Genomic DNA, 17,700 nt, shown 5'->3' on the forward strand with positions numbered 1-17,700 from the left:
GAACTTCTAGGAGGAAATCTTGTAGGAGGAGTGTTGGGAGGTGGAGGCCTTCCAGGAGGAGCATTGGGAGGCGTAGGAGGCCTTCTAGGAGGAGTGTTGGGAGGCGAAGGAGGAGGCCTTCTAGGAGGAGTGTTGGGAGGCGAAGGAGGAGGCCTTCTAGGACAAGACCTTCTAGGAGGAAATCTTGTAGGAGGAGTGTTGGGAGGTGGAGGCCTTCCAGGAGGAGCATTGGGAGGCGTAGGAGGCCTTCTAGGAGGAGTGTTGGGAGGTGGAGGACTTCTAGGAGGACTATCAGGAAGCCAAGGAGGAATGCCTGGAGCTCTTTCGGAAGGCCAAGGTGGAGGACTCTTGGGCAGTATCCTGGGAAATGGTCTGCTTGGGTGAGTTACTGATGATTGAGAAGAGCATTGGCATGCTGATAAGATGTCATTTTCTTTCCCTAAGAGGTTGTAACCTCACCTTTGCACTGGTCTCTCCTTTCTTTCCCTGACTCAAGCTTGAAGATTGTGGATATCACCCTCCCTAAGGTCTCTCTGAAACTTCTGGAAGGCGCCGGGATCGATCTGAACATCTATACCAAAGTGGAGGTCAAGCCCAGCGAATCGTGAGTCAGTTTTCTTTGGAAGCAGCCACAGGAGTGGGCGATTCCTTCCTGGCCTCCTTTAGTGCTGATGCTATACTGTTATATCTCATGGGCTTTGTGGGGGACTTCGTTGTGTTTTATTGACTCCTGTAAACCGCTGCGAGACATTCGTGAGCGGCGGTATACAAATATAATTATACGTAAATAAATTAGGCTCCCCGGATTATTTGGGATGACGTCACCCTCTTCAACACTTTTGGGTTTTCCTCCAGGTCTCTGCTGAGTTTGTTGAAGCTTCTTGTGGAAGTGAACATCACAAGCCGAGCTCGGCTGGCTCAGGATGCCTCAGGAGCCCCCAAGTTGCTCATTGAGAACTGCAAGACCCACCTCGGTGGAATTAAGGTCCTCTCTGGGTAAGTCCCTGAAATGCCAACCAAAGCTCAAGGCCAGTTCTTTGGACACTGCCTGATCCCCCAGCTTTGACGCAGGCTCCCTAAAATCGACATCCTACAACTCGGCAAAGATTGAGCAAACAGCAGAGCAGGTAGATTTGAAAGCAGGAACCCCATAGAGACCAACCAAAATTTGGGGCTGTAAGCTTCTAAGGGCCAAAGCTCCCTTCATCGGACACCACCTGTGGCTCTGGGCTAGCTTGCACCCATTGTCCATCCAGCCCAACACTCTGGGTCACACTGTGGCTAAAACCCTAGGGCCATAATCAGGGGGTCCCCCAGCAGGGCCAGAACTCCAGAAGTCCCCCTCCCCAAGCACCAAGGAGACAGAGCATCACCACCCCAGACAAAGTGTGGTCTCTATACCTTGTGGCCAGTAGCTATACTTGTGGCCAGTAGCTATACTATGTGGCCAGTCTCTGCTCCAAATATTCATCCAATATCCTGTTCCACACAGGGACTGGACAGCTGCAGGACACAGAGGCCAAAACCTCCACTAATTGTCACCCCAGAAAGTCACTGGCCCTGAACATGGGGGGTCTGTTTAGTCAGGAGACCGAATAGACAGCGATGGACTTTCCCCGTTGTTGAGCCTTTCCTCTCTGAGCATCTGCCCCGTCTCCCCCCTCTGAGTGCTGCCCTGTGCTAAGGCTCCATCCTGCCCGTGAGTCATGGTCATGGCTTTCCCTCCTCAGGCTGCTCCCGCTGAATCTGGACAGAGTCGTCAGCAACCTCTTGAACAACCTTCTCCCTGGGGTGGTGAGTCTCCCAAGCATCCGATGCTCGAGAAGGTCACAAGGAGAGAGACATGAGGACAGCTCTTGAGAGCCAGTCCTTGTTAAGAGGGGCAGCCTCTAGCCTGGAGAACCGGGTTCGATCCCCCACTCCTCTTCTACATGCAGCCAGCTGGGTGGCCTTGGGCCAGTCACAGTTCTCTTAGAAAAGTTCTCTCACCCTCACCTGCCTCTCCGGGTGTCTGTTTTGGGAAGAGGAAGGGAAAGGTGTTTGCAAGCTGCTTTGAGACTCCTTTGCGTAGTGAAAGGGGTGTGTCTGTATAAAAACAACCTTTCTTTTTCTGTGGAGGCATCTGTGCATCAGATATGCCACTCTTGGTGGACATTTGCAGCCACGACCCCTCAATTCCCCATCTGCCCCATCTCTGTCCCAGGGTCCAGCAGAGATTTATGGGGCAAGCATGTGGAGGGGGGAAATTGTGCAGGCATGTCATGGCATACTACCGAGTCTGAGCTTTCAAAACTGACATTTTCTCCTCTGTTGTCTAGAGAGCCATTGTAATTCTGGGGGGTAAAATTAAAGGTCAAGGTATCCCCTGTGCAAGCACCGAGTCATGTCTGACCCTTGGGGTGACGCCCTCCAGCGTTTCCATGGCAGACTCAATACGGGGTGGTTTGCCAGTGCCTTACCCAGTCATTACCGTTTAACCCCCTGCAAGCTGGGTACTCATTTTACCGACCTCGAGCTGGCTGCTGGGATTGAACTCCCAGCCTCATGGGCAAAGCTTTCAGACGGCTGCCTTACCACTCTGCGCCACAAGAGGCTCATAATTCTGGGGGGACTCCAGGCCAAACCTGGAGGCTGGCAACCCTATTCAGCCCCCAACAATTGTGGCTCCTTTCCACCTCATGCTGAGCTGTCCATGGTGGTGGAAGGTGTCAACTCACCAGGACTTCCTCCTGGGGCCTCGGTGGCCAGTCAACCCTTCATTTGGGCATAATTGCCAGAATGCAATGGTGGCGCCCAATCCTACTTTGTGTGTGGACGCAGCTGCTGAATTGCATTTTCAAGCATTTAGCAGCCTAAAAAGCGCAGCCGGGTCTTGCCAGAGCAATCGGCATCAGGTCCCCGGCCTCGATCCAAGCTTTTCTTCTTGCTTCACAGCTGTGTCCCATCATCGACCTTGTGCTGAATGTCTTGAACCTCCTTTTGAGCACAGTCAACTGTAAGTAGACATATCTCCCTGGGTTTGGGCGACAAATTTGGTCACTGAAAGCTTTGTGACAATTTTCCATTGTGAACATTTCCTACAAGTAAAGCTTAGCATCTGATGCTTCAGGAGAGGTCACAGGGACACTAACTTGCACCGTAGGAACATAAGAGGAGCCCTGCTGGATCAGACCAAGAGTCCATCATCCCGTTTCACACAGTGGTAAGCTAGTTCCACTGGAGGGCCAGTAACAGCGCATAGAGGCCGAGGCCTTCCTGGGAATATAAGAACCACCCTGCTGAATCAGACCAGGGGTCCATCTACTCCTGCATCCCTTCTCACACAGGGGCCAGCCAGTTCCACTGGAGGTCCAAGAACATGGCAGGGAGGCCTTCATAAGAACATTTGAAGAGCCCTGCTGGGTCAGACCAGGGAGGGCCCATCAAGCCCAGCATTGCATTTCACACAGTGGGCAGCTGGTTACTCTGGACAGCCAACAATGGAGAACAGGGGGTGAGGCCTTCCTCTGGGAGCCAGAGGTCTAGTGTCTTTGAATGTGGAGGTTCCCTTTAGTCACCATGCCTAATAGCCACCGGACATCTCTAGAGGCATCTGCTGCCTGTCTTTAATCTTTAGTTGTGAGTGCCCTGCATGGTGCAGGGGGTTGGACTAGATGACCCTGTAGGTCCCTTCCAACTCTAGGATTCTGTGATTCTACTTGGCTCCCTTCTGTTCCCCTGCAGCTGTTTGTCCCTTTGGCATGCTTGGACAACTGCATTACACGCTGGCCGGCCTCCCGTTGTTCCGTGGTCAACACATCCTGTTGAATCTGAATGTAAGCGAGAAACCGCTTTTCCTTTGGGCCCTCCAGCATTGGGGGTTCCCCCATCCAGTGAGCTGCCTTTTGAAGCCTACGCAAACCAGCTTCCCCCTGTGTCTCTGAAGTGGGCGGGTCGTATTTGACTGAAGAGCCAGTGCTGGTGATCCCTCTAGCCCAGTTGGATTTTGACACCAGGCTGGGAAGTGGAGTCTTCTGCATCTGCAAAGACAGATTTACTTTGCCCCTGGTGTCAAAAGGAACACCTCTGAGCGTGTGCAGAGAGCCAGCGTGGGGTAGTGGTTAAAGAGCAGTGGACTCAAATCTGGAGAACTGGGTTTGATTCCCCACTCCTCCTTCAACTACAGTCAGCTGGGTGACCTTGGGCTAGTCACAGTTCTCTTAGAGCTGTTCCCGCAGAGCAGTTCTCCCCGAGACAGCATATTCTCCCTACAAACAGCCCTCCCCATCGGAAAATGCTTTCTTAACGTTTAAGTGGGACCTGCTTTCCCATAATTTGCTCCTAGAGCCAGTTTGGTGTAGTGGTTAGGAGTGCGGATGGCTAATGCCGGGTTCGATCCTGTACTCCCCCACATGCAGCCAGCTGGGTGACCTTGGGCTCGCCACGGCACTGATAAAACTGTCCTGACCAGGCAGTGATATCAGCGCTCTCTCAGCCTCACCCACCCCACAGGGTGTCTGTTGTAGGGAGAAAAATGGGAAGGCGACTGTAAGCCGCTTTGAGCCTCCTTCGGGTAGAGAAAAGTGGCATATAAAACCAACGCTTTTTCTTCTTCTTCTTCTAGTCCTGGTGTCTAAAGCTACAGGAAAAAAGTTGCTCCCCACCCCACCCCTTCCATCGTATTTGGGTACAAAAAGATGGCATCACATCTGGCTTTTACATAGTTGAACACAGCTATCTGATTCCCGCCTCACCCTCCTCTTCTCCAAGCAGCACGGACCCAACTCTTTCAGCCTGACCTCATAAGGCCCGGATTCCAACCCCTCAGCCATCCTAGCCACCCTTCTCTGAACCCCTTCCAACTTGACAAGATCCTTCTTGAACTGGACACCCATATTCCAAATGAGGTCTAACCAGTGCTAACTGGCTCTTGATTCTCTGCTCCTAGCAATGCAGCCAAATATCCCATGAGCCGCCTTAGCTGCCGTCTTGCACTGTTGGCTCTCCTTCAGCTTCTTGTCCTCCGTCCAGGACCCTAGAGTCACCCAAGAGGAGGGTATTGATCCGTTCAGCTGTTTCCACTCCTCAGGGCCCTCCAAGGTTCCATCTCCTCCACCTCTGCTCTTTGAATGTATCTTCCAGCTCATGATCACCGATCCCCAAGGCAAGACCATCGACCTTCCTCCAGTCCAGCTGCCCTCTCTTCCCGCCCCTGTGCCCGGGGACCTCTCCTCCCAGTTGGTTCTCCCTGGCCAGCTCCTCACCACTCTGATTGGGACACTGGGGTCAAAGGGCTTGCTCAACGTGGACATCACTCAACAAACGGTGAGTCTTTCCAATGTCCCAGGAAATGTTTGACTAGGCAGGCCCAGAAGGGTAAGAGGCATCGTGTCAGCAGAAGGGCAGTTGGGCAGTCATGAAAGAATTCAAGAGGAGACTGGTGGGAAGGAGACAGGGAGGAGGTCAGGGAGCTGCTCCGAATGATGTAGAGCAGTGGTAGTCAACCTGTGGTCCTCCAGATGTTCATGGACTACAATTCCCATGGGAATTGTAGTCCATGGACATCTGGAGGACCACAGGTTGACTACCCCTGCTGTAGAGAGTGAGGGGCCGGTCCCATCCCTGGTTTCCTGGCTAACTTCAATTCCTCATGTGTGTTGCTTTTTCCAGCTCCGTGGAAATGTCCCCATGACAACAGCTGCCCTGCAGTCCCTGGTCCCAGAGGTAAGGCATTTTTACAGGACATCCCAGTTTCTCTACATTTCCAAAATTAAGCTCCTTATTGAAAACTTTTTTTCAGATTTGGGTCTGGGTCGTGGAGTGAACAACTGAGCATGCCTAGACACTGGGGAGAAAGGCGCTACATCACTTTCAGTGGGTAGAGATCAGGGGTGGCTCTCCAGATGTTCGTGGGGATTGTGGTCCTTGGGGGTGTCTATGAGGGAGCTGCAGTTTAGGGGGAAGGTCGGGAATACGTAGAGCGTGGCCACCACGCCTGGCCTCCTGCCTTCTGGATCACAGGGGAGAACTCACTGGAAAACATGCCAATGGGGCACCCTTGTGTTGCTTGAAGCCGATAACCGGCGTCTTTCTGCTTCCCCCGTCCCCACAGATCTCCCATCTGGGTGTCTCGTCCCTGCCTCTGGAGGTCCGGATCAGACTCAGTGAGGTGCCGAAGGTGGCCCTGCAGAACGGAGAGGTGTCCGTGGCTCTGACGGCCTCCGTCGAAGTCCTCGCTCACTCGAGGTCCGGTCTCAAGCCGCTCTTTGGGACGGAGGCTGTAAGTGACGCCGTGCAGAACGCAAGGCCGCTGTCGGAAACGCATCGAATGTGTTTGTTTCGGTTCTTAACTTTGTTACAGCCAGGCTTTCTCGCTGGGATCTGAGGTGGATTGCCGAATAGGAAAAACAACTCAGGGAGGTTGTAGGGCTGGGATTACAGAATTGGGGGAAATGTAAAAATACAGAAACACAGACAGTTTGCAGCAAGGGCCCCTGCAGTGCCATGCCCGTGGGTGGGACCAGGCGGGCTTTTGCCCAGCACGGCTTCTGATTGGCCATTAGAGATTTGATTGGCTGCCACCACAACCCAAGGAAAAGCTGTCTCTCTGCCCGAGACCCGAGATTAGTTTAGGGCTAATCCTGCGTTGAGCAGGGGGTTGGACTAGATGGCCTGTATGGCCCCTTCCAACTCTATGATTCTATGATTCTATGACCCCGTCGAGCTTGAGCCAGTGGTCAGAGGGCACCTAAGACGGATTCCTCTGGGCGGGCCCAGTCTCATGGCTGATGATGTTGTGATTGCAGAATATCGGCCTGAGGGGCAAGATCACGGCTGGATCATCAAAGCTGAGCCTCTCCTTTGCTCTCACAAGGTAAGGGCACCCTCCTTCCCTATACAAAAGAATAGGTACAGTACTTTGCTTATGTCCCACTTTCTCTCTAATGCGGCGCGAAGGAGCTTACATGGTTCCACTTTCCTCCAGTATCTTGACCTATAATCAGTCATTCTCGACACTCTCCTCTATCCTCTCTCCATTTTGTCCGTGTCCTGAACAGCACGCAGGACTCCATGACTGAGTGCAGGGGGTTGGACTAGATGACCCAGGAGGTCCCTTTCATCTCTATTACTCTATGAGACTGCCTAACCCCCCTTTAAAGCTGTCCACGCCTGTGGCCATCGCTACATCCTCCGGACATGTGAGGCCATCCTCACATTTTCAGCATGCAGTTTATGACTGCCTTCTCGAAAGAGCGGAGGCATTAGATAAATCAAAGCCACGTTTCCATTTGAACCGAGACCGGATGGCTGCAATGCAATTCTGGATTTGAAGTGATGCTTTTGTTTCCCCTTTCTCACAGCCTTAACCTCAAAGTGACCTCGTCAGAAATTGGCAGCTTCAATGTAAGTCATTGCCTCCCAACAAATATGATTCATTCATTCATTTTTATTTACTTCGTTTCCACCCCACCTTTCTCCCCAATGGGGGCTCAAAGCAGCTTGTCTTAGCAGCTCTGTGGGGTTTTACATTATATCATTGGTGGGATTCCTTACTCTGCTTAACTTGAGTCCCCCAAAGTGTCTAACGGTGACGCCTCACACCTGGCAGACAGGGCATACAAAGGAAAGCATCAGGAAAGACCCCAGGGCCGAATCTGCACTTACTTTGTTTATTCCTGTTGAATGCAGATCGATTTGAACTCGGGTCTTCCTCATTACTTTCCCTTGACTTGAAACAGAAAGTTGATTCGGTTAGCTGAGAGGGGAGAGGGAGAGGGAGAGGGAGGGGGGAGGACCTCCAGCTGGCATGTTTTATTTCTCCTCTTTTGACTGCTGGTGGAGCAGCAGCACGAGGCTCTTTCTCTAATGAGCGGCGGGGGGGGGGGTGTCGAGCAGCTAGGCAGCCTCTCAGAGAACGAGGCAAATCTCTGCAGGTTCTGGAGCACAGATCCCAGAGGGAAGCAAAGAGAATAAATAAATCTTGGGAGGAAAGTTTTGCAACCAGGAAGCATTTGAACTGACACTGTGACCAATAAGGGCTTTTGTACAACGTTGGAAGCTCGGCAGCAAGTTAGTTGGGGGAAAAGCAGAGAGCTGCACCTTTCGTCATGCGATTTTTCAAATATCGAGGGTTGAAATCACTCCGGGATATCGCGAGGAAACAGTAGGGTCACTCCAGATCACTCCTGCTTGTTGCAGGTGAAACATTTAAATCGCCCCAAATTTAAATTGCCCCAAACAGAAATCGCATTCCGTGTAGACAGCAGGGACTGAATCGACCTGGGATTGAAATAAAAGCTCCGTGCAGATTCAGCCCAGGAGGGGAGAATTCTTTCTCCGTGCTTCTGACTATCTAAAATGCTCTGTCTCTTTCCCCCCCAGGTTGTTGCCCTTGAAAGTTGGATCAGAAACCTGCTTGTCTCCGAATACCTGCCAGTGATCAACGGTACAGCTGCTACATCCTGCCCTTAAATGTTTGTTGTGAGGCCAGAGACCTGCCTTTTGGTCACAAACCAAAGCATTTGAAGGCTAATTTGCCAGACTGGAGATTCCTGGAGATTTGGGGGGTTGAGACTGTGGAGGGGAGAAAACCTGGCAGGGAGATGGTGTCACTGAGTTTCCTCCAGGAGAATTGTTATCTCCAGTCTGGAGATCTCCAGACCCCACCTGGAGACTGGCATCGCTAACATTTATTTCCTCTGCTTCTTGTTCAGCTGCTCTAGAGATTGGAATTCCTCTCCCTAAACTCTTCAATCTGAATTATGATGATGCCGTCGTCTCTGTTGTTAAAGTAAGTGCCAAGCCATTCGCTTCCTGGAAAAACAATCCCCCCCCCCCCTATTTTGGCAGACATTTGAATAATATTTCCAAATCCACCTGGGCAAGCTCTCTGCATTTCCCCACTTTCGAGGAGAAATTAATTCACTCCTGTTTCCCCAAATTTCAGTTGGGCATTTACGTATCAACTGAAATATTGATGTTTTGCCCTTGCAATAATCTGTCCAAATATCTCCTCTCAATTTTATTGAGATTGGGTTCATCCATTCATTAATACATTCATTTCACTTATATCCCTGGACTTGTTCCTTAAATTGCCATTTTGGCAGGAAATGGGAAGGGGTTGTGAGTTCCAGGATGGGGAAACTGCTGGAGATGAAGAAGAATCATCTTTTATACCCCGCTTTTCCTACCCGAAGGTGTCTCAAAGCGGCTTCCAATCACCTTCCCTTCTTCTCCTCACAACAGACACCCTGTGAGGGAGGGGAGGCTGAGAGAGCTCTGATATTGCTAAAGAAGAAAAAGAAGAAGAGTTGGTTCTTAGATGCCGCTTTTCCCTACCTGAAAGAGTCTCAAAGCGGCTTACAGTCGCCTTCCCTTTCCTCTCCCCACAACAGACACCCTGGGAGGGAGGTGGGGTTGATTGAGCTCTGAGAGAAACTGCTGAGTGAGAACAGCTTCTAACAGGACTGGGACTAGCCCAAGGTCACTCAATTGGCTGCATGTGGGGGAGAAGTGTGGAATCAAGCCTGGCTCACCAGACAAAAGCTGCTGCTCCAAACTACTACACCAAGCTGGCTCTCTTGGGGATGGAGCCTGAGGCGGAGGGGGACCTCAGTAGGGTACAGTGCCGTAGAGCTCAACCCTGCCCCCTCAAAAGAAGCTCTTTTTGCCAGGGGAACTGGTCTCAGTCATCTGGAGAGCAGCTGTAATTCCAGGGGATCCTCAGCTCCCACCTAGAGGCTGGCACCCCTACTCACTCCCCTGCAGGGATCACAGCCCCCTGACGGAACTGGGGGAACTCCTGTTTTGATGTCCCTCCCTCATTTGGGGGTTTCACTGGAGATCTTGCAGCAGCAGCTGGACAGATCTCCTGGATGCTTGAGGCTAATCTTGCTTTGAGCAGGGGTGGACTAGATGGCCTTTGTGGATTGTGAAAGCAGGGGGAAATCAGCTGTTTTTTAGGAAAGGGCCCCCAATCTGCACAGATTCTGGTAAGTGTTCCCCTGTGATCCACTTGCAAAATGCACTGAAACTGGACTGAAAGGATGTTATTCAGCATGTGTGAAAATACCACAATTAGAATATTTTTAAAGCCCGAATCTCCCAACACTCCTTCCCTCGAAAGTTACCTGCCATTCACACCCACTCAAAAGCCCTGGGAAAGAAGAAGAAAAAGAAAAAGAGGGAGAGTTGGTTTTTATACCCTGCTTTTCACTACCCTAAGGAGTCTCCAAGCGGCTTACAATCCCCTTCCCTTCCTCTTCCTTGGTGGTCTCCCATCCAAGCACTAGCCAGGGCCGACCAACCGGAATTCCTGAAGAGCTCCCAGGAACCCCCTCCCACCCGTTCACTGCACAGAGCTGGCCCCTTGCTGGAGAAGGCCTTGGCTGTACCCGATGCTGAACAGGCCCTGCCCAGGGGTGGGGCAACCTACAGAGGGCAGCCCAATGCTCACAGGTTGGTGCCGAGGGACCCAGCGAAGGAGACGGCCCTTGTAGATGAACTGCCCAGGAGAGGAGCGGAAGGCGGACAGAAGGGAACAGGCTGGGTGTTGACGGTGTGTCTCTTTGCCTCCCAACAGAACGCCCTTGTGGTTGACGTGACCCCCAAGCTGCTCTAAAGAGACACCCCCCTTCGTTGTAAAATATTGCCGTAGAATCTCTGCTTCCTGCCCTGCCTGGTGACTCCTGCTCTAGACTTTGGCTGTGGATGAAGGAACCTCGAATTCTCTTTCTGTTTCTTGCTGGGCTACGGCTTGATTAAATGCCACGCAGTGAGTCCAACTTTGCCCAGGGAGCGTCGGCTCCAGAAACTGTACAGCTCCTGTGTATTGAATTACAATAAAGAGTTCTCACTTGCTCAGCAACCTCAGGTGTGTTTCTTGCTCCTTGGATGGCTCCCCAAAGTGCCCGAAAGGCCAGTGATGCCCTGCCCGAAGCAAATTGCTACCAGCTTCTTCGTAGCACGGTTGTCATGTGTCACTCAGCTGGTTTTCAAGACGGAGGTAGAGAAATGTGATAAAAAATAATGATAATAACCTCTTCTGAAGAAGGGGAAAATGAAACAAACAGCGTCACACAATCTGCTTCTGCCTGCAGCAGAGAATTTGGAGTCTTGCTTGGGGGGTCCCGAAAGACAGAGGGTCAGACGAGTGGAGACCGTGGACAGCCACTCTGCACTGGGAAATACCAGGATATTAGTTCTGTTGGGAGGATAGGGGTGGCTTTGGGGGTGGAGTCTGGGGGAGGGGAGATTTGGGGAGGGAGAGAACATCAGCAAAGTGCAATGCTACAGAATCCAGCCAGGAAAGCAGCTTTTCCCTCTAGGCCAGGGGTAGTCAACCTGTGGTCCTCCAGATGTCCATGGACTACAATCCCCATGAGCCCCTGCCAGCATTTGCTGGCAGGGGCTCATGGGGATTGTAGTCCATGGACATCTGGAGGACCACAGGTTGGCTATCCCTACTCTAGGCTACAACTTGCATAGAAAGCTTCAAGAGGGGATTACAAAAAAAAAAATATGTCACAGAGGTCCTTGGGTGGCTGGTGGCCACAAGGTATAGATGGAATACAGTCTGGAGCAGGGTTCTTGGTGCTTGGGGGGGGGGGGGGGTAAGACTGGGAGAACTTCAAGGAGTCCTGGCAGCCCCTGGGTTGGAGAGGACGGGGCATTGGCCAGGTCCAACGTGGCTTCCCTTATATTCTAAATACATGTCAGTGGGGTGAAGAAATGAAAAGGATTCAGGCCTCCGTAGGAGATGCAAGAGGGGACTGTGGAACGAAACATTGGAAGGTAGAGGATTTCTACCCATGATGCTTTTGTAAGCAAATAGATTTCTCTTACATTCTCAGTCTTACTGGATGGGGTACCCTCTGACACAGAGAAGAACCAATACGCCTCTGACCCCTCCTTCCCTGTCCTTTTGAAAGAATTTATACCCTGGAAGCATCACACCTCACTGATGATCCTCATCCCACCAAGTTTCTGGAATGTCCACAGGATCAATGTTCTCCTTTGACACTAAACTCCCCCATTTTAACTCAGAAATTTCTAGCATCTGAATAGAAATCCTTCATAGAATCCTAGAGTGGGAAGGGGCCATGCAGGCCATCTAGTCCCACCCCCTGCTCAATGCAGGATCAGCCTCCAGCATCCAGGAGAAGGATCTGTCCAGCTGCTGCTTGAAGACGGCCAGTGAGGGGGAGCTCCCCGCCTCCTTAGGCAGCCCCTTCCACTGCTGAACTAGACTCACAGAATCCTAGAGTGGGACGGGGCCATGCAGGCCATCTAGTCCCACCCCCTGCTCAGTGCAGGATCAGCCTGAAGCATCCAGGAGAAGGATCTGTCCAGCCGCTGCTTGAAGACGGCCAGTGAGGGGGAGCTCCCCACCTCCTTAGGCAGCCCCTTCCACTGCTGAACTAGACTCCTAGAAGCCTAGAGTGGGAAGGGGCCATGCAGGCCATCTAGTCCCACCCCCTGCTCAGTGCAGGGTCAGCCTCAAGCATCCAGGAGAAGGTTCTGTCCTCCCCTCCCCAGATCCAGTGTGGTGGAGAGGTTAAAGCATAACAGACTGTAATCTCAAGCACTGGGTTTGATTCCTGACTCCTCCTCCAGATGCAACCAACTGAGTTGCCAGCTTCCACGTAGGGGCCTGGGAAACTTTGAGAACATGAAAGACAGGATGAAAGAGAGAAAGAACAAATTTAGAAGCCAATGGCACCTTTAAGACCAACCAGTTTCTATTCAAGTTATTAATTTTCATGTGCATGCACACTTCCTCAGATACAGAGAGAAAGAGACAGAGAAAGAAAGGGAGAAAGAAAAAGGGAGAGGGGAGGAAGGTAGGCAGGCCTCATGGAGAAAACAGCTGCTTTGGAGGGAGCCCCTCTCATCCCCATCCAACAGTGTCTACACAAGTCCCCACCCTCTATCAAGCCCCACATCTTCCAAAGGCTGGAAAGACTACAGGGGGAGGGGTGATGCCACCTTCCTCCCCCCATTTCACAAAGACCAGGCTGCTCAGAGAAGGCTCCTTCCCACCCATCCCACCTCCCAAAAGGCAGGCCAGGTAGGGAAGGCTGATTCCTTCCTCCATCCTCCCCCACATCTCCCAAAGGTCGAGCTGCATGGGGAAGGCCATGTGGGTGGTCTACCTCTTTCCTACCTACTCCCACATCTTCCAAAGCTTAGGCTGTTTGGGGAAGGCCACAGGGATGAGCTGCCTCCTTCCCACCCACCGAAAGGCCAGGCCGGGAAAGTCATGGGGGACTGCTTCTTTCCCACCCCCCACATCTCCCAAATGACAGGCTGGATATTTAAGGTTTGGGGAGCTGCCTCCTCCCCATCCCCCCACAGCTCCCAAGAGCCAGGCTGAGTGGGGAAGGCTGCTGTATCCCCTGTACCTCTGGTGGTAAACAAAGTGTGCTCCGATGGCGAACTGCAGGGTCTTGAGGAGGTGTTGTGAGCCCAGGTCCTGTTAGGAAGGACGCATCAAGCCTTGCCAGGAGCTAATATCTTAACCCAAGCCTCAGCTGGATGAGAGCTTAGCCCAACCAGATGTTCAACACACAGAGAGCTCTGACCAGCAGGAAAGAATGGAGTTGCAAACAAACCAGGCTTAGATTCCAAAGTTGTTTCAGGAGCTCCTCATTGCTCTGCCCAGCCTCCAGCTGCAGCTCCCAGCCTTGTCAGCCCACCTGAACCAATTAAGCAATGACAGCTCTGTGCTGGAAGCAAGCTCCAGTCTAAAAGGTACCGCCCCTTGTTAGCGAGACAGCTGCTGACCATGGAAGAATGTGAGTTATCACAGGACTGAGAGGCTGTTAACAGCCTGCATTAACTTGAGGCTGGGAAGCTTGTGTTGTAGACTTGCTCCTTCTGTTTGATGCCTGAATGAATGCTTGGCTCCCTGGATTGAGTTAAGACATTCATTGCATTCTGTCTCTTGGTATTCTATTTGTGAAAGACTGATTGACTCTGCTTTCCTGTATCAGCTTGTCTGAGACCAATGCAGGAAGTGAAAGAAGCAGGTGTCTTCCCTCCAATGCCTGGGGAAGATGGAGTGTGGAAAGAAGCTGAGGATGGAGCAACTTACCAGCAGCAGGGCCTCTCAGAGAGGCCAGCACCTCTTCCACCCAGCAAGCAGCAGCAGGAGGAGAAAAGATAAGTCCCACAATTTACCCTAATAGGGAGAGTGTTCTTTCCCTATTGGCAGCACGTGCCCAGGGAGGGCCAATCAGGCACAATGTGAATTGATTGGCCCTCACTGAGACATTGCTCTCTCCCCATCTGCATGTAATTGAAACTGATTAGCTCTCATTAGGTCTGTGGTCTCTCCCCATCTGCATGCAATTCAAACTGATTGGCCCTTATTGGGACTGTGGTCTCTCCCCATCTGTATGTAATTCAAACTGATTAGCCCTCATTAGGACTGTGGTCACTCCATATACGCATGGAATTTGAACTGACTGGCCCTCATTGGGACAATATGCTCTCTCTCTTAGCAGCACATCCCCAGGGAGGGCCAATCAGGTAGGGTGTGAGTTATCAACTTGAGTTTTATTATGTTTAATAATGATGATGATGATGCCATTAAAGTCAAAGGGAAAGTTTTGCCTTTTCTGTTTTCTGTGATCTGGGGAGGGAGGGGTTTGAAGTAGAGGTGCCAGATTTGCAGCATAGATGTGAGAGCCTCTCCTCAAAAGAACCCCCAAGCTTTGAAAAAATTGGATCAAGGTTCCAGTACTATGGATGCCCAAAGAAGATGCCCCATTCAGCATCCATTGTTTCCTATATTGGGAAAAAGAGAGATTCTTTGTTGTTGTCTTCTTATAGCACCACAGGAAACAATGATGCCTCTACCTCACCCCCATCCCACCCCCTCCGACCTCAGAATAGATAAATTCCCCATTGACTGTAACGGCTGCATAGGCTATAATGAAGCAGCCGGATCGTATCTGAATCCCAATTTGGATAAGGCTTCTTTGGACTGTTTTAAGTGCAGGGGTGGGCAATTTGGCTAAAATACAACTGAAAAGTGATGGAATCAGCATTGATTTGGGCACTTCTTGGATTATCTGAACTGAATCTGAACTGCAGGAGGTTGGACTAGATGACCTTGGAGATCCCTTCCACCTCTATGATGCTATAAATCACCCATCCCTCCTGGGCACCACATTGTGGAAACCTCCTCTACCGCCCCATGTTCCTACTCCTCTCCCTTCCCTTCCCAAATGCCCCCATCCACAGGCTCTGTCCCCCTGGAGTTTCCCAACTAGTCCTATCTGTGATCCTAGAAGCTTGCTATCAACAGGCAGAAGTTCTCCAGAGAGGCACTCTGAACCTCAAGCCCAGGGCTAGATAAATGGTGGATGGTCAGGCAGATGTGCATTTAAGGACTCCTGGGCACCTGGCTGGATTTTCAAGACAAGAGACAAACAGAGGCTGGTTGCTTATTTCTGCCTCCTCCCCCCCCCCCGGACCCCCCGGACCCTTCCTTGGAGGTCTCCTATCCAAGTCCTGCCAAGGCCAGCCCTGCTTAGCTCCTGAGCCGTGACCAGGTCAAGCTAGCCTGGGCATCCAGTTTGGAAATGTTAGATGATAATCTATGGCATTTAACTGCATGGGAGAAAATGAAGAAACAGAAATCACTTTTTTCTGGATGGAAGCCTCTGGCCTTCAATGAGTTAACATTTTGCAACCAAGGGGAAATTTCTAAAGGCGAAGAGCTTATGCAATTTTGTCTCCTTTTACCAGAAGAAAGTGAACCAAAGATCTTTGGGATGGATTTTGGCTTGGAAGGGGACCCGGCCCCAACTGTGTAATGCTTGTCCGACCCAGGAAATGACCCCAAATTTTATCTCGCTGGGGGTATTAGCTGCTCAGTGTGTTTGGACAAAGGGCTCCTTATGCTGTGGCAGCAGCTCTCCCTGTGAGGTGACACTAATCTCCATGTTGCCCTGAGTCAGATCTTTGCAGCAGCTGCAATCCCAAGCTGTCCTCATCCTCTCCGTCGCCAAAGGGATGGGGACGGGATGAACATGACAAGCCTCTTCAGGATTATCCTTAGGAAGAGCCGATCAGGTTAAAGGACAGAAAATCCCCGTAATGGAAGATGACTCGCCTTCCCCAGCCGGGGATATCACAGCCTGGAGAAAAAACATGACCCTCCAGGGCTGCCAGCCTCCAGTGGTCCCTTGAGACCCCCGCTATTTCACTTGATAGAATCATAGAGTTGGAAGGGGCCATACAGGCCATCTAGTCCAACCCCCTGCTCAACGCAGGATCAGCCCAAAGCTGATCTTCAGGTCCTTCCTAGCTACAGAAGGGGGGGTCAAGCTATAGGGTTGCCAGCTCCAGGTTGGAAAATTCTGCGAGATTTGGGGGGCAGAGCCTGGAGAGTCCCTCAGTGGAGTATAATGCACCCTCCCAGAATGTCTCCAGAACTGATCTTTGTGGTCTGGAGATGATCTGTAATTCCAGGAGATCCCCAGGCCCTACCTGGAGCTTGGCATCTCTCAGTTATATGGTTGGCAGGCCTTTCAGACCAGTTGGTGGGGGTGGGGAAAGAAGCCTGGGGGAATAAAACATATTTCTCTGTCACATAAAAGTGATGTAGGGGTGTTGGGGGTGATGCTCTGGTCTGGGGGCAAAACTCTATGGTTTCATTAGCCTCTTACTATAGAGTTTTGCCCCCAATTCAGAGTGCCCCTGGACATCACTGCATCATTTATGGGCAATGTAGAAACATCACGTTTTCTTCAGACTTCTTGGCTGTGTTTTGGAATGGGGGGCTCTTCCTTTAACCCCTGAAACAGGGAGAAAGGCATCAAACCAGGAGGCTCCCACCTGTGGACGGGGGAACCCTGGTCAGCCACCTGGAGAAAAGAGGGATCCCTGACATTCTCCCCTCTCTCTGCTGCCCTCAGACTCCACCCACAACAGCTCCAGGGGCTTCCCAACCACATATATCCCCTTACCTCTCATGGTGTCCCACAGGGGGGGAATGGCTTTCGACTGATTCCACAGATCATTTCCTACTCCCCACATCCCTGGTCAGGAGGGCGTTTCAGGGAGAGTGGGAAGAGGACTTGCAGCCGTCTAGTAGGATCTGCTGCTGAATTCTGCATGGCCTTTGTGGCTGCAGGGTCCCTGGCTGAAAATGGGGGGCCAGCCCCTGCTTGAAGGCTGCTAGCAAAGCAGAGATCTGCAGACCTTTAGCTCACTTGGCTCTGCTACTGACCGGCTCTCACTGTTGGGAAGTTTTCCTCCTGGAACAGAAGCCCACCGGCCCTGACCTTGTCCCCTGGCCTAGCAGAAAAGAGGTCCTCGCCTTCTTCCACAGAACACGATGGTGAGGCAAGAGGATGGGAGATCTGACAGGGGCATCAAATGGGTTCCCAAACACTCTCCATGGCCAACTAGAATGAGGCAGTTCTCATCCCTCCAGAACCCTCCTGAGGGCTCCTGGGTTTCAGCCACTGTGTGACACAGAGGGTTGGATTGTATGGGGGGCTCTGAAATGGCCCCCACTTTCTCACAGTAGCAACCGCCACAAAATATTCTCCCCATCCTGATTCAGGGAGGATGGACCGTATTGGTGATGTGATAACCATCTTCCAATACTTGGTGGGCTGCCCTAGAGAAGATGGAGCAGAGTGGTTTTCTGTTGCCCCAGAAGGACGGGCCAGAACCAATGGGTTGAAATCCATTCAAAGGAAG

At 51.6% G+C, this 17,700-nt stretch overlaps 1 protein-coding gene across 1 annotated transcript; it reads left to right on the forward strand.

The window, feature by feature from the left end:
* The first annotated feature begins 81 nt into the window (after positions 1–81).
* Positions 82–10,820, forward strand: BPIFB3 (BPI fold containing family B member 3). The gene is made up of 14 exons (XM_077336367.1): positions 82–380; positions 497–604; positions 856–996; positions 1,731–1,794; positions 2,935–2,995; positions 3,724–3,815; positions 5,122–5,304; positions 5,650–5,703; positions 6,092–6,259; positions 6,786–6,853; positions 7,341–7,383; positions 8,362–8,425; positions 8,694–8,770; positions 10,562–10,820. Exons 1-14 carry the CDS (start codon positions 310–312, stop codon positions 10,598–10,600), a joined length of 1,233 nt encoding a protein of 410 aa, XP_077192482.1. The 5' UTR covers positions 82–309; the 3' UTR covers positions 10,601–10,820.
* Positions 10,821–17,700: the final 6,880 nt, after the last annotated feature.

Source organism: Paroedura picta, chromosome 4 (assembly GCF_049243985.1).
Source record: "Paroedura picta isolate Pp20150507F chromosome 4, Ppicta_v3.0, whole genome shotgun sequence".
Lineage (NCBI taxonomy): Eukaryota > Metazoa > Chordata > Lepidosauria > Squamata > Gekkonidae > Paroedura > Paroedura picta.